Raw genomic sequence first — 16,745 nt, forward strand, 5'->3', positions numbered from 1 at the left:
ACAGCACGGGTGTAATATCGCTAGTGATGTGCTTCAAAATAGCACAAGGAATTCCATCACTTCCTGCAGAATACTTATTGGTGATTGACCTAATAATATTCTCAGTTTCTAATTCATCGATGGGTTTTAAGAATAAGGTGTATTTACAGTTGGTGCCGATAGCGATGTTGGAAGTTGTAGGGTTTGTGGTTCTAGACAGCTCTTCTACTGAGGAAATAAAAAGGGTATTGAAATTCTCCGCGATGGCCGCATATCCAACTAAAGTGTTGTTTGTGGCATCTCGGAATTCTTTCGGATATTCACTATGCTTAGAAGGGCATTTGGTTTCCTGCGAGATTATTTTCCACGCGCATTTGGACTTCACTGGAGCGTTCTCGTAGATAGAGTCGTGATATTCTTTCTTTGCAGATTCAATTTGTTCCTTGTGGTGTTTGTAGAGTAAGTTGTATTTTATTTTTAAGTTTGCGTCACCGCTACGTTTGCATATAAGAGAGATTTCACGCAGAAGGGAGCCTCTATTTATGATGTCCCTAGTGATCCAAGGTTTAGTTTTACATGCTGTCGTTGCCTTCTTGTACACGCTTTCAATCGGAAATGCCTTGTCCAAATAATATTGGAATTTCTCTAGAAAATTGGAAAATTTGTCATCCAAGGTATGCTGGGCGAATACAGAGTCCCATTTTTCGCTTGCAAACAACTCTTTAAAATGCGCTATATTAGTGTCTTTCCTAAAGTTTCTTTTTGTGTACGTCATGGTACTTGGATATAGGTTTATATGATTTGGTAAAGTGACATCTATAATTTGCGCAAAGTGATCAGATAGGTAACAGCCAACAGTTTGAGAAGCAATTTGAGTCATATCATGATTTGTAATGATATTATCAATCAATGTCCTAGAGGGGCCCTGCAAACGTGAGCATTCTCGAAAGCATGGATGCAGTCCAAATGAAGAGAAGGTGTTTATGAAGTCGTCGGCTTGAGCGTTCTTTTCTAATAAATTGATGTTAAAATCCCCACAAATAAAGGTTAGCGCATTTTTATTTACAAAATAATGTGAAAGTTTTTCGAGCTGATTTATAAACAACCTGACGTCATTACAAGGTGGTCGATATAAGCTAAATAAAAGTAATGATAGATTATCATTTACCAGTTTTACACCGGTCACCTCAAACGACATTTCGTTGATAATAGGAACATTTATCGGTGTAACGGTACACTTATAGTCATTACGCACTAACACTACGGTCCCGCCGCCGCGACGGTCGCTTCGACAAAAGGAATTAATGGTGTTATAGTTTAAGATTTTTAAACATTCAATTTCTTCCGCACTGAGCCACGTCTCGGTTAAACAAACTACCTCAGGGTTTTTTACAGAAATTAAGAACACCTCTAACATGTCTATTTTGCGTTTTAAGCTACGCACATTTAGGTTGAGTATTTTCAGTCCGTTCCTCAACTTCTTGGGAATTTTTGGCGAAAATTTTGCCTCGAAAAAACTGTTTGACTAATGCTCCCATCGGCCAGATGCTAGGATTCGTAGCTGCATCGTAGTTGTGTTCACTGACTAAAACTCTAAAAGAAGAGTAGCTTTCGGGATATTTTGACGTCAATTGTTCACAGCTCACTTCAGGAAATTTATCTTGCAAGAAGTTAATGATATCTTCTTCAGTGGTAGACGGGAATAAGCGAGATACAAAAATTGAAAGTTTTTTTGGAACTGCTTTCACTTTGGAGGTGCTGCTGGTGCCAACTACTGCTACTGATTTGGAGTTTCTTGAGGGTTTCTTGCTTTGAACAAGGGTATAGCCGTCCGTAGGGTTGTCAGTTTTATGTTCACGCAATTGAATTTTTGATTGCTTGTCGGAAGTGGATGCCACTGGGCAGGTAGGTAAAAGTTGCACAGAATGAGCATTGTCAGGTTTTTTGTTAACTTTTGGGATGTTAGTTCTTGAAAGTTCGTCTTCCAGAGAACTACCCGTAGTTTTAAGACGTGATTTATTACTGTTAGTTAAGGCATTCGAGTAGTTAAAGCGATTTTGGGTCGACTTATCTTGGTTAACAGTAGCACTTGAATTTGATTGTAGATGCTTCAGAAAGTCTTTCAAAATGGTATTTTTATCATTCAGTTCAATGATAATACGGTCTTTAGCTTTTATAATTTCCTTTAAGTATTGAATTTGTGTTAACAATGAATTATCACTTACTTGTGGTTCGCTAACATCAAGGTCTTCTGCGTTATCCATACTATTACAACAACTAAATTCGTCATTATCAGTGTAATTCACATTCTTTAACTTTGATACACAACTTTTATGGTAGTATATCGAGCAATTTACACATTGCACCCGTTTGTTAACTGTTTTGGCTTTGCAAACACCACAAAAATTATTATGATTATTTATGATTTTGCGGTGTCCGTCCGTCCGTCGTTCGCTAGCACGATATCTCGAAAGCGAATGGCATGAAATTGAATTGATTGATTGATTGATAAAATTAAATCAAATGACAAGCAACTTGTTGGTGCATTTTTTTCAATTTTTAGCGCATTTCCACAAAAATTTAAAAAAATGCGCTATTGTAGCCACTTTGTCCGTCCGTCCGTCCGTCCTTCCGCTCGTTCGTTGAGACGCTACTAGTTCTTTATCTTAAGAGCTATTGTTCTACTTTTTTCGCTATTTGGTTCGTTATGGTGTCGAGGCTTGCACCAAGGAAGGAATTTTTTCTGCGTTTATTGCTAAAAAAGTTATTGTAAAAAAACCAAAAAACCGTTTTTTACATGTTCCATAATTTTACACTTTTGCCGTTTAACCGAATTGCAAACTTTTTTATTTATAAAAGTATTTCAATGAAATTTGATAGGTACATAGGCGCTTGGAGTAAAGGAAAATGTAACGCCAGTTTCAAAATTTTATTTTGCGCATGCGCAGTAGTAACTTTCTTATTTAGAAAAGCATTAAAATGAAATTCTTCTTATAAACAGAAATTGAAGTAGCACGTCAAAAATGGATTGCACATGTGCAACGCTATCTTTCATATTTGTGGCCGGTTTTTTTACGATTTTAACAGAAGCTGCATCTTACAAATGGGAAATGAATGCAAGTGGAAATGCGCTTTATGTAAATCGTTTACGATTACTTTTTAACTTGTTAAATTTTTATCTACGACTAATAGGTATATAATGTGAGTATTAGACTTATAGTTTGTTCGGTATAATGCCATCCATTATTCCCTTAGGGATTAATGACCAGGGATTAATTTCTCTTACGCCTTCTTGTACTCCAATCACAAATTTCCTTAAATTTAATGTCATCCATGGAAACAAAACAAACGTCAAAAGTGTAAATATCAAGCGGGTCGTGTATTGTTTGTGTCTATTTTTTTTCTATTTCATGTTATATTCGAAATATAATCGCTATATAGCATTTCGTTCGTTCGCAATTTAAGTTTCTAAATCGTTACGTTTCCCATCGAGGTCGAAGGCTCTAACCATAAACAAACTCGGCTGGGGAAGCGTCAAAATGCTACAGATTGCAAGCAAAACGATATAGAGCACCTTGAACCAGGATGCACTGGGTGCCACATGAGCACTGTATTTAAGAGAACGCATTTCGTAACTAGGGGCTCCCCGACTAACTAGCGCCATCTCAGAACGAGGGGCCGCATATCGGCACGCTAAAGAACGTATGATTTTCTATTTTTACGGTTAGTTACAACCCTTTAAAAGCAGATGGCAGCATCTTCTGAGCGAAATTAGCAATGCCAGTCTTTCCTATTTGTTTGCAACTCTTATTGCATTTCCTCTTGGTATTAACAAAAGTGTTGTCATTAATTTATCTTATTAATTTTTTTAGAATCAGCACATTTATTTATATGGCCTTGTAACTTGAATGTCGCTTGCTAAACATACATTTGGCTAGGTCACGAAGCAGCTTGTTTTCGTCGATTCGATTGTTGATACCTAATTTTCTAGATTAACGATTAACCATAAACAGCCACGCTGCCACGCACCATGATCCACGATCAACACAGTGTTTTGTGAAACAAATTTTCAAGTTTTTTTGCAATACTATTTAGAGATGGGCCTTTAATTTAGAGGTCACATTGTTGCAAAACGGAGTAGAGTACAACGAAAGACTACCTGAATTCGTTAGTACTATCTTTGATTATGCATCAAAGGTTCTAGGTTCTATTCTTTTACGTTTTCTCCAAATTTTGGGATTCTGAGAGATGTAATTCATCATAAACGAAACACGTACCTACAACCTTTTAGAAGAAAATGTCCGTACCCGTTACACCCTGTATATTTAATGAAAATGTCACCTTTATTTGGATTACTATATCAGTATTACAATTTTGTTTTTGTTTCAGGTTGTGCTAGTGTTTATTCTAAGTATTGCTTCACTAATAATATACTTCATAGATGCATCCAAGTAAGTATACAAGTTTATATTTCTATGACTATTTAACTAATAAGCAGGACACAGACGTAAAGACGTGTCTTTAGCCATGCACCTGCGTTAATGAACGCGCGTGCAACAACGTTCGTGTGTGGTCAAAACTCTCGCATTCACGTCGTGCATCTCCGTCAAAATATTCTGAAATCATCTCCGCACGTTGATCAACGCGCGGAATTATTCTTGTCTTTGGAAAAGTACGAGTATATCCAAAGGGTATATAAACTAAATTTTAAAAAATTGCTGTGGCTAGCACAGATACCACCCGCACGCACACCTGTAGCGCGATTCTGCCCTTTTAGGTCTAAGAATATGTGTACCAAATTTGGTTCCCATCGGGTTCCGCCGCCGTTTAGCCGGAAATGAGAGTACAGACCGACAGATCGACATATTCAAGATTTTGTTGGATTCGGATTCTTGGGGCTTCAAAACGTGTATTTCGGTCAAGAAAGTAGGTCATTTTTTACCCCACTGCAATACCTCCCTTTACTAACGTACGGGTGGTACAAATGAAGTCTACAGTTGTTTACTGGCAAAACTTAAACCACTTCATCCGACAGGACCGAAGAGAACAGTAAAAACATTGCTAGGTGGATGTCGTACAGAGACACAAAGAATTATATGACCTTTGAGGAGAAATTATTGTAGAAATATTCATATCTTCCAAACTTCGACCGGTAGCTATCAAACTAAGTGTGGCAGTTGATATACTTCTGATGATTGTGTCCTTTTTCCCAATGTAGGGTGTGGGGTGTCACTAATTTAAGAAGCACCTTGCAACATTCTTCCCCCTGCCAATCGTCAGTTTGTGAACGTACTTAGTTCCTTCAGTAAATTAATATGGGAATACTGGATTCTTTCGCCCAAATGAGATGTTTTTGGTAGTAATTCCGTATTGCTGCACACTTCTTCTTACAAAATAAGTGCACGCCACTGACATTAAACATAGGTCCTCCTCGGTCATCGCCGACTTCATTTACTTGCAGAATGTAGAAAAAAATTTGTTCGAGAAATCCCTACCGGCCGTACTGATGAACAACATACGGAGATGGTTTCAGAAAATTTTGGAGTAGATGCACGACAGAATTGCACGACGTTCATGTGAGAGTTTCAGCCACAGACGGACGATTTTACACGCGCGTATTATTATTATTTATTAAAAACTGTACATTTTCCAACTACTTAAAGATACCTTTGCCCTCGCCTCTGCCTACATACATAAAAACCAAAATTTGTTGCGTTCATTAACGCACGTGCATGACTACAAGTTTGTGCTTTGAGTATATACAGTCAGTTTTTTTTAAACGCGAACATAGGAGTTTGCATGCAATGTAATTTCCCTATGTTCGATTTTTAAAAAAAACACATCAATCTATGAGGTATGCGCGGTTCACATTCCCAAATCGCGCAACTTGGGTGACTATGAACAGCAACTCTATAGTCTTTATGATGAAGAGCACTCGGTAAGATTTTTTTAAAGAAGCCATGTGAGGCCATGGCAACTTTAGGATACATTTTTCTTAAACTTGCGATAACTTGACCTCACAAGCCACGCACTGACACCACAACTCATTGTGAATTATTTGTAGGTCATGTGCACCTGGTATTCTACTAATTTGATTTATTCAATACATAAATGAAGAAAATAAGAAAATAAATACCGAAAACAATTACAATAAATGTTCGAAGTGTCCTCCTTGACATTCTAAGCAATAACCTAACCGATTTCGTAATTAAATTGGACGACGGTATTTTTAAAAATGTGACCGCTGTCAATTGTATCTACTACTCATTTGAACTACTCAATAGATTTATGTGTTTTTTTAAATCGAACATAGGGAAATTACTACATTACATGCAAACTCCTATGTTCGCATTTAAAAAAATTCACTGTATATATTCAAAGGTCAGCCAGACACAGACGTAGAGACTTTTCTTAAGACACGCGCGTGCATCTGCATGCGTAAATCCTCAGAGTAAGAAATAAAGATAGAGATGCCTTGATGCTTATCTATGCGTGCCATCATCTCGTTTGTTTACTAACATTGCAGGAGGCTAAGTTGTCACATTTCACGAGATAGTTTTTAAGGGAATATTAATAACATATACATCTGGAGTAATCTAAATGGATTTTTAGATGCTTATAAGAGTTCAGTAACCCAAACAATTTTAACTTACAAAAAAACGGCATAACAAGAAAAGTTTTGAAGTCATACGGGAATTATCGCATTTTAATGTGTTTAGATTTCCTTCTAAGTTCCCACTTTGAAGTATCACCATACCTTATCATAGATCAATACCTTTCAAACACATACAGCTTTTGATCATAAATATTTAGTGATACGTTATTACGTTTGCACATGTAAACAAAACATAAACTTTGTTGCCCATAAAGATAAATAAACCCTACGCCACTGACTAATGTTTGCTTTCGTCCTCTCAAAGGTCAAATTATCTGAGATGTTGGATTAAAACAAACGTTCGCGTTGTTATAGCGTACGCGTACTCGATCTTTATTTCTTACTCTGAGCCACGCTCTGAGCGTAAATCCATTTATGCACCCGCGTATGTCTCTCTACGTCTGTGTCTGGATATAGGTACGATACGGCATGTTATTTGCTTGATTCACGATACCTTGATCTGATCACGATGTGAGTGGCTTGATTCAAATATTGCTTGTCTTTGACTCGTATGTTGCATAGGTAAACCTAAAGTCACTAGATATAGAAAGTACCGCAATCATCCGCCATTTTTGGGCAAATTTCCTGCCAACTTAAAAAAATTGACAAATAAAATCTGAATAGCTGTCATTTTTTATAACCTATCTTCATAGTACTGTCATGTTTTATAAAAATATATACAGATATCTCCAAACAGGTGGACCAATCCCTAACATTAAAGTTACTAGAATCTGGTAACTTCCGCCATTTTTGGGCAAAAATCATGCGTTCTCTCTCTAACACACGAGCCCAATGGATTGCGGTACTTTCTATATTTAGTGACTTTAGGTAAACCCTTAAACTATAAAAGAAAGGAGACTGATAATATCCTATCAAGGGCAATGCTGCGCGTTGAAGCCTGGGGCGGCCATATTCTCGGAGCCAAAGTTTGTTTAATTTTTCATTTTCGTGATTATGCGGCCCTAAGTCTCGAAATGTGCCATTAAAAACATTATTGGACAATCATGGTACATTGTAGTGCACGGAAGTAAAACATAACACACGAAAGTATATCGTTTCACAGGTATAAATTACAGGTGTTTTCGGTGAAATAACAAACAAATGTGGGCTTCACTTTACGATCATTATTATCACTCCTCACTCTTTCCTTCTGTAAACACAGTGCGTAAATTTAACTCTGGACATCTGTCCTCCTGCCATTGAATTTATAGATAGTTATAAATTCAATGCTCCTGCATATATCAATAAAATTATCAAACTCCTCTAAAATTTTACACTGCAATGTTTATTTGCTCGACAGTTATTATGACTGACAGTTATGCAACCCACCGTACACAAATAATTGAGAACATTGCAAATAAAACAAACTTGGTAACTATTTTAGAAACATATTCGACCGCAAGGTGGTTATGAATCCACCTTGTTCGACCGGTTTGTTTAGCAGATTCAACTTATTAAATGTCTTTAAAATGGTTTTATCTTAGAGTTAAGAAATAATGCTCTGAGCAAAGAATACTTAATAACTCTGAGGGTTTTATAGTGTTTTTTCAGTTACTGGAATTTTACTCATTTGCTGCGAATTCAATACGGACATATGTGAAAAACATAGCATAACATTTCCACTTTCTCTCTTTCCGAGTCTCTTTCGCATACTTACATTTTGTTAATGATATAATATAATCTTAAATTAATAACTCATGCAGATAATCGGCCATGTGATGTATCAGAAACGCCAAACAGGTTATTTGCCGCAAAAAAACGTTATTTTACGTTATTCAGTCATAGACATGTTACCTAAGTCTATGTATTTAGGGGGCATTTTAGAGTTGAACATATGAGTTTTATATGTATGTATATGCAGGAGGTTTGTATGTTTAGAGTTAAAATATACGCACTATATTATTTGCTCCAGAAGGAGAAGGTTCAAATGTGATCGAACGCTAAAAAACAAGTGAATTACTATTTACATATGTTATCCGAATTTATTGGTAATGTCCAGAAATCTCGAAAGTACCTAATTCATGTCATGTACTGCAATCGCATAAGGCTATTGTTCATGGATATGTATTTTTGGCGAATGTCGAAAGATAGTTAACGAATTTGAAAGCAGAACAAACCACGCTTTAGATTCGTCGAAATTTATTAGTTTCAATTTAGTTTATTTACAGGAATGGACGAATAGTTACTAATGTACCGCAATATGGAAATGTCCAAAATGACCCTATATGGGTTTTCACAGCCAACAAAAGCCAGAATTAATTGTATTTAACCTTTTTACCGGTTTCCGTTTTATTTGTAATATTATTAGGACCTCGAATAAATAATTAGGTAGGTCGAGAATTTAGGTGCACAACTTTGGTAAATAAAGTGGTTTTTTTTATCTTCTTATCTTATTTATTTAAACACGAGCACAGTAATCCAATAATGTACCGAAACGAAAATGCTCGCATTATGTAGGTATCTTGTTTTATGTCTGTAATCATAGTGTAAACTATAAAGAATACACTATGCTGTTATCATCCTCTAATTTCACATACAAAAGTACATATCATATTGCACAAAACCCTCCCTTTATGACAGTAGTTATGGCAAGTATATATGTACATCATTCCCGAAAGTACTTTACCGACATAAATCTCAATCTGCGAGTGTAATGGTTTCATTGTAATAATACGTGTAATGCACGGTAAATTAAGAAATACTATAAGAAATACCTACTGTATTCTTAAGATTAATATACCTAGTTGTGCCTTGCCTTATTTTGTCAATATTTAGCATAATTCTAATATCTTATGAGGTAGAAACCCAATTGGATCTAATTTCTTGAACCTGTACTGAAAAAACTATGGAGTTGGGGTTGAGTGTTCAGTTTTATTTTTATAACATACCTACTCTATCTTTATTCCCAAATAAATCGTGATATTATAATTATAAATGCTCTTCCGTCAATGCAATCCTAAAGTTTAATTCTTGTCAGATTATGGCAGTTTGCCATAACTCCCCGTCGAGGAATTCCCTTGGGGGGATTTGTGTACAACCTAAGTACTTACTACCACTACACTTTTCATTTGAAATGTATTCAACAACGAAGATCAATAACGAGTGTGTTAATTGTATTGTTTTAGTGACAAAGTGGAGCGCTGCCAAGAGTGGAGCAGCAACATCACGCAACAAATCGACCTTGCCTTCAACATATTTTTTATGGTCTATTTTTTTATAAGAGTAAGTATCTATACTTAAGTGTATGAGTAGTTTTAGAAGAATATCACAAAGTTCATTGTTCATTTTATTTTGCGTTTATTTTTAACCCACTGACGCACTATTTATGCGACTATAAACTCAGACGTCTGTTAAAATTCCGTGGGTAGTTTTAGTTAAGTACCTATATAACTACAGTGGACGTTGTAAATGTAATGTAACCACTCCCTGCACTTTGTGAATAGGTAGAGCGTGTTCCAGGAGGAAGTCACAATATTCTATACTTCCAATAAACGCTTGTCGTCGCTGCTCTTAGTGATTATTGAATTTTGATGCCATTATAAGTTTTTTTTATTTACTATATATTTCGTTTAGAGAATGTCCTAACGCCAATTTCAATGGAATTTTCGATAGGAAAAACTTTTTTATTCGTAGAAATATTGGGAAACTGTTTTCATATTCTCTCCCTATTTTTCCAAGAAACTTCCAATTGCCTTGTTTTGACCTACGTCAAATAGTAACGCGACAACAACGCTAAGATACTTCACATTTTAAAATAAATGTTATTTATATCTACTCGAATTTTACATTAGATAGAATAACTTCCACACTCCTTGTGTTTTCTGGGAAGGTTTAAAAATAAGTGAGATATGTTGAAAAAATCAATTAGGCAATTTTTTAAAACTGCGCCGTTCCTAAATTACTATTCGAGATAGGTCAAAAGCAACGAACGGCAAAGCACAATGGCTTTTTGGAAAAGTAGAATGTGAAGCAATCTTCTTTCGGATAAAAAGTTATCTTTCAAGTTTCAAACATGTGTGCATCATAATATAGTAGGTTAGGTATGTAGCGCCATTGTTTAAATACTTTATAAACAATGGTAGCGCCTAGAAGACCCCTCGGATCAAAATTCCTTTACCATAATAGATACGGAAAAAAGTCTCAGATCAAAATTGTACACATTTACCGTCGCCATATTTCTAAAATATTTTTGATCACCATGGGTTTTAATCACACCCTCGGGAACACCTCATAGTTTATTACCGATTTGGAACGTACTTGAAAAATACTTATTTTTTTATGTAACATGTTATACTCCTAACTTTGACCATTGTATATCTTTAACATAACCTTTTTTCGTCAAAATTTGACAGTTTTTCGAAATTATTTTTGACAGAAACTAAATCGCGCAAGCGGTTAAGTTGGGGACTGAGGCACAGGTAAGTTAAGACCTCTTCTACAGTTACATAATTTTTGTTAGTACTTTATCAAAAAAATTAAGTTTTTGATTGACCTTCGCCATGTGTCATATTTTTAAAAAATTTCAAATCGCATCCCCCTAAACAAATTATACCTCTGGTTAGCCAAAATACAAATTTTCCATTGATACAAAGAAAACCGCACGTTCCATAAGAAAATTTCAGAGAAAAACCAAGTCGAAACGCCAATTTGTAAAAAGTTTTCAGAACCCAACCGTGCCATGAAGAAACAAAAGAGGTTCAATTCTGACAATTAACAGTAAAGTTTCGGCATTGTATGATTGTTTTTTAATCAACGTTGCAAAAATATTCCAAACTCAAGCAGGAATAGTTGATGTGTTTATTCTTAGAGACCGTTACCGAAAATCTGTCAAATTCTGACGAAAAAAGGTTTTAACCACATTCTAACAGTAAAATCGTTAAAGTTAGGGGTATCACCTGTTACAAAAAAATATGTATTTTCAAGTACGTTCCAAATCCATTTAAACAAACGTAAGTTTGATACGCCACTGGAATACAGCACGCCCCTGGTGATCAAAAATATTTTAAAAACATGCCGGCGGTAATTGCCTATAATTTTGCTCTAAGACTTTTTTCGGTATCTTTTATAATAAAGGAATTATGATCCGTGGGATCTTAGATGCTACACCCTGTATACAGGGGTGGAACGTCTCAGAAAAAAAGTCTGAGAGAAAAAACCTCGCAAAAAAACCTAGACAACAGTCCGCAACGGGACATGCAATTAATACGCCAAAAACCTATTTCATTCTGATGGTAATTCTTTGCTAATGTAACGCAGAGGCAGAGGTAAGAAAATCAGCGACCTTATCATGGCAAAGACGTGAAATAAACTTTTACTTTAATAATTACTAATAATTATCCCATTTATTGTGGACTTGACTATGACAGTAGCATTGAATAAAGATTCAGATTTATTATTCAACTAGCTGGCCCGACGGACGTTGTCCTCTTTCTTAGCTATGAATATCTATCCAATTCGAACTGGAATAAATAATAACAAAAAATGGTTTCAAGAAATTCGCTGTGGCTAGCACAGGTACCACCCGCCCCACCTGCGCATGCGCGATTCTGCCCTCTAGAATATGTGTAGCAAATTTGGTTTAAATCGGTTCAACCGTTTAGCCGGAAAAGAGATTTTGGCACACGTCCCCAGAATCTCCCCATCACCCCCAAAATAATAAAAAATAAACGCACTAACTTTTAGTTGCTTTTGGAGATTCAGAGCTAGCAACATACTTTTTTTGTTGCGCCAAATTCCGTAATTTGAAAGTAATTATTGTATTGCTGGATATGAGTCAAAAATGTATAGAATCTGGCCCATTTCCGGAAACCAAGGAATGCACTGGCTCTGGTGGCGGACCAATGGCGTCAATTTCACTTGGCCACTGGCGCAACATATTCCCGGGGCTTCAGTGTTAAACTTAAAAGCCTAATAGCAACGATTTACTATAAACTGTAATCGATTGCTACGTTATAATTAAATGCAGCTCGATAGGGATTAAAGGGGGCATTCCTGCGTTGTTCATATCGATTCCGGTAACTTCGTTTCGCGCTTTGCTTTGCTCATCAGTTTGACTTACTCGTATTAGTATGACTTGTAGGATATTGAATTCTGCGACCTAAGTTGGTACCATGTTGGTACATCTAATAAGTAGCATCTTGAAAAAACTAAAATTCAACTGAAAATAGAAGAAGTGTTTAGTCTATCAACACTTACCCAAAATGGATAATATAAATAACTATCATACTTTTAATATAAAAGGCGTGATTGCGGTGAAATAACCTCGAAACTTCTCAAAAACTCACTGAAATCTGGATAAACTATCCGTCATCCGATCGAATTGACAGCACACTATGAATGAAAATTGAAAATGAATATAGCTATTTATACAATAAGTTGCGAAATGAGTGTCTTTTACGCACGCGACGTGAAAATTGTTCAACACGGCAAAGCCGAGTTGGACCACACGTCTAGTGACTAAAAGACATCGTTTCGTAACGAATTATGTACAAGATTTTTTGTGAAAGCGGAGAATTTGATAATTTTATTAGTATTTTTAAACATTTTGAAAAGTAGGTAGGCAATCTGTTTCTAAGGCATTGTTTATGCATTATTTAATGTCAAGTGTGACGTTAAGGTTGAACGTAGCTTGTTTCCGTCTTTCCCGCAAAGTTTTGCGAAAAAATTACTTCAAATGAGTGATATTGACGAGTCTTTGGATATTGAACAAGCTGCTGAAGCTGCGCTATCCACGTTAGTAGGTACCCGAAAAATCGAAGCATTTATACGAAAACACCTACGACAACTTTGAAACCTGGGCAAAAGAAAAACATACTGAGAACTTTACAGAAAAGGTATTACTAGCCTATTTCAACTTTGTGGAGCAAATATTCGATGCCCCACACCATGATTTATCTGAACAAAAACGTAGATATTAGCAAATTTACAAACCTTATTGCATTCAGTTCAAAAGTGTACATAATTGTACATTTAATATTTATAATAAATAGATATTTTCATTGATTTTAATGTTTCATTTTTATTTTTAGGCACTAGTGCCTAAAACTTTCACATTTAGGCACTAGTGCCTAAAAGAGTGTCATTTCGAAATTCTAATCAATATCAAAATGTGTCAATTTCGAAACGCTTTCACAAAATAGTTATTTTTAGGCTATCATCACAAAAATGTTGATTTTATGGTCGCTTTTGCGGCCATAAAGTTTCACTTTATTGTACGCTTCTGTCAAACTTTACTTTATTGTACACATCTGTCAAACTGTACTTATTTGAAACTGATGTTTGAGAAACAGTAATCTGTTTGATACAAAGCGTCTATCTGGTCTCGCCCCATCAAGGATTGGGCCATCCACGTGCGTTTTTTTCATTTTCGGACTTGTAGGAATGTTTCACACCATTTTGCATAATCACAATGTTACACATTTAAAATTATAGTTTGACGTTTCAATGTTTGCTGCTTGCAGACCGTTTTGAAGTGTAGAACCAAAACATGAGGAAGATGTTGTTGCTTACATTATTATACGAAGAATCACCAGCAATTAACCGAAAACACAAGTAGCTACCTATACCTACCATCAAAGTAGGTTTCTAATAATTGTACAGCATGTTAACTATAAGGTCTTGGAAGCCACAGTTACGAAGGACGTATTGCATTTGACATTATTAAAATCTTGTGCAGCGGAGGAAGTTGCGATTGTACTTTTACTCTCAAACGCCTGCTCTTATATCATATATGACATAGGGTCGCAACGCTTGCAGCTTCCAAAATTTCATTTTGGGTAGGTATCTGAACTGTCGCTATCACCCATTTTGATACGCACAAAACACACGGAAAGATGCTAATTATAATTTATTACATATGACAGGAAATGCTTTGTTTTTAATTGTCTAAGATAACTATGATTTTCAGAAAAATATGTTTATGAGCAAATTTTTGAATTCTTTTTTGATGATCGCCTAAAAAATGTTGTGTGCACCTTGGCCAAAAGTAATTTGTTAGGCCTCATCTGAATTGCGGCCTCGGCTACCGCCTCGGCCACAAACAGCAGCTTCGGCCAAAAATGATCACTTTTACGGCCTTGGTACACAAATAACTATTGTTTCATTAGTACAAAAAATGTCAGTTTTCGGGACGAGGAAGATAGTTGCTGGACGACGCGCTAGTGGAGTCCAGCAACCTTCCGTGTCACGAAAACGCATTTTTTGTACGAATAAAACATAAAATTTTTTCTCCAACCCCCTTTACTTTAAATTATATTCGAATTTAGATTCAGTTCACAGTTTCACTACTAGTTTGAGAACTTCTGCTTTCTTGTCCTCACGTGTCATGCCACTCTAGTTTTTAGGTTAACTTATAACCTATTCGTTCTTAGTTCTTACTTCTCACCTCTCGCGACTTTGTAGGGAGCAAATCTAAAGTAGCATGTTATGCCGTTTCTATAATTTCTGGCGGAGTGCAATAATCCATGTCGCTATCAGTTTCAGTCATTTCCATTGTAGGTATACAAAATTAATATTGTTATATTCTGTATTGAAATAAAAAAAAACTTACCATACAGTTTTTTAATTAAAATTAATTGCAATTAACTTTTTCAAATTTTGAATTCAAAATGACAGATAATAGTGCAATGGGTCTGAAGTAGATGGCGTTACGCGCGACGGCATATCATAGATATATAAATACCTAGATACAGCCATCCTTAACAAACGTACCTCGGTTTTTAAAAAACATATCTAAGAAATTTGTACATCTCTCCATTACTTTCTAACCTAAGAAGAAACATGTTCTATCTCTTTTTATTGCATTAACCACTATGTCGTACGCGAATCGGACGCTTAAAACAAACTTAGCGCGTCCCATAAGTCATGTGACAGTTGACCAGAGACTTGTTATAACTAGACCGCGCGTAACGTAGATTTTACTATAAACGCCTGTTGTCAAGATAGGATAGGCAACCAACTGTTCATCGCGGGGCAGACGTACGTTCTGCAACTTGCTTTAGCCATGTTTATTATAAATTTTAGTAGCAAAAAAGATTATATGTAGCTGTTAACTGTTTTAATCGAATTTATTGGTAACTGTTATTTATTTTTCTTAGACTGCTGATAACCATTTTGTTTACAACGCGGTGTGGTGTGGATTGAATGTAAAACCTGAACACATTTTCAGCAATTTGGCAAATTTTTAATGCATCGCTTGATACGTGCAACAATCCTCCACGATTTTTTCTAGTTAAAAGCTTTGAGTGACTCTCTGATGCGAATATCGCATCTGCACATATGGAACATTTAACAGACTTAGCTATTTTTCTTGTAACAAAACCTGAAATATATTTAGTACCAGTAAGTACTTAGTTACGTCTATACCTAATAGGCAAATAGGTATTGCCATTGTCTTGCTGGTAAAGGATGTCGAATAATAGTTCTACGTTATTTTAAGTGAATGCGAAAGTCGAAAACGCTCGGTATTGCATTATTGTTTAACACCTTCGTCGGTACCTTTCTAAAATCGGCTTCATTCATCCATTCATGCACTATGGTAGGAGTAAATTTTTCTCTTCGAATGGCTCTGATCCATTGGCCCTTTAAACTTTTATCCGTTGAAAATCAGCATATTATTTAAAAACTTATCGGCAGAGTACATGTTGATAGGAACGAGTTAACCTAAGTTTATTGGTTTATTCTCAACAGAAATTTATCTGTTCACCAACTCGAGCTAATCACGAGAATGATTAATGAACGGAACATCTAAAATAACAGCTTATTTCATTATATTGCACGTCATCTCTGCGATTTTTGCCCCGCGGTGCATTGTGTGTTGCATACTGTGTCGACAACACCTTAGATACGTTAAGCGCAGTCTAGTTATAGCAAGTCTCTGCAGTTGACACATTTCACGATCCCGCGAAATCAAATCTAACTAAAAATATTCGCCCTAAACATGATGGGCGGTTTTTTCACTAAATATTATGTAATTATTGCGTTATCAATTGAATACGAATAACATTAGTGATTGCCATAATGACAGACGCGTCCATAATTGTTATTCCTGAAATAGTTTTATTACATAGAGCTACACCATTCAAATTTGGGACTATGTTTACCTTGTTTGGCA

General features: G+C 35.8%; 1 protein-coding gene across 2 annotated transcripts in view; it reads left to right on the top strand.

The window, feature by feature from the left end:
* LOC116162963 (calcium-activated potassium channel slowpoke) overlaps nt 1–16,745 on the top strand; it is a 116,826-nt gene that overhangs the window by 57,067 nt on the left and 43,014 nt on the right. For both annotated transcript variants that reach the window (XM_031476763.1, XM_031476762.1), the window contains exons 2-3: nt 4,369–4,430; nt 9,760–9,856. In XM_031476763.1, the coding sequence (XP_031332623.1) occupies nt 4,369–4,430; nt 9,760–9,856 (159 nt within the window). The remainder of the gene's footprint in view (nt 1–4,368; nt 4,431–9,759; nt 9,857–16,745) is intronic.

The sequence above is a fragment of the Photinus pyralis genome, unplaced genomic scaffold, assembly GCF_008802855.1.
Source record: "Photinus pyralis isolate 1611_PpyrPB1 unplaced genomic scaffold, Ppyr1.3 Ppyr1.4_LG2, whole genome shotgun sequence".
Classification (NCBI taxonomy): domain Eukaryota; kingdom Metazoa; phylum Arthropoda; class Insecta; order Coleoptera; family Lampyridae; genus Photinus; species Photinus pyralis.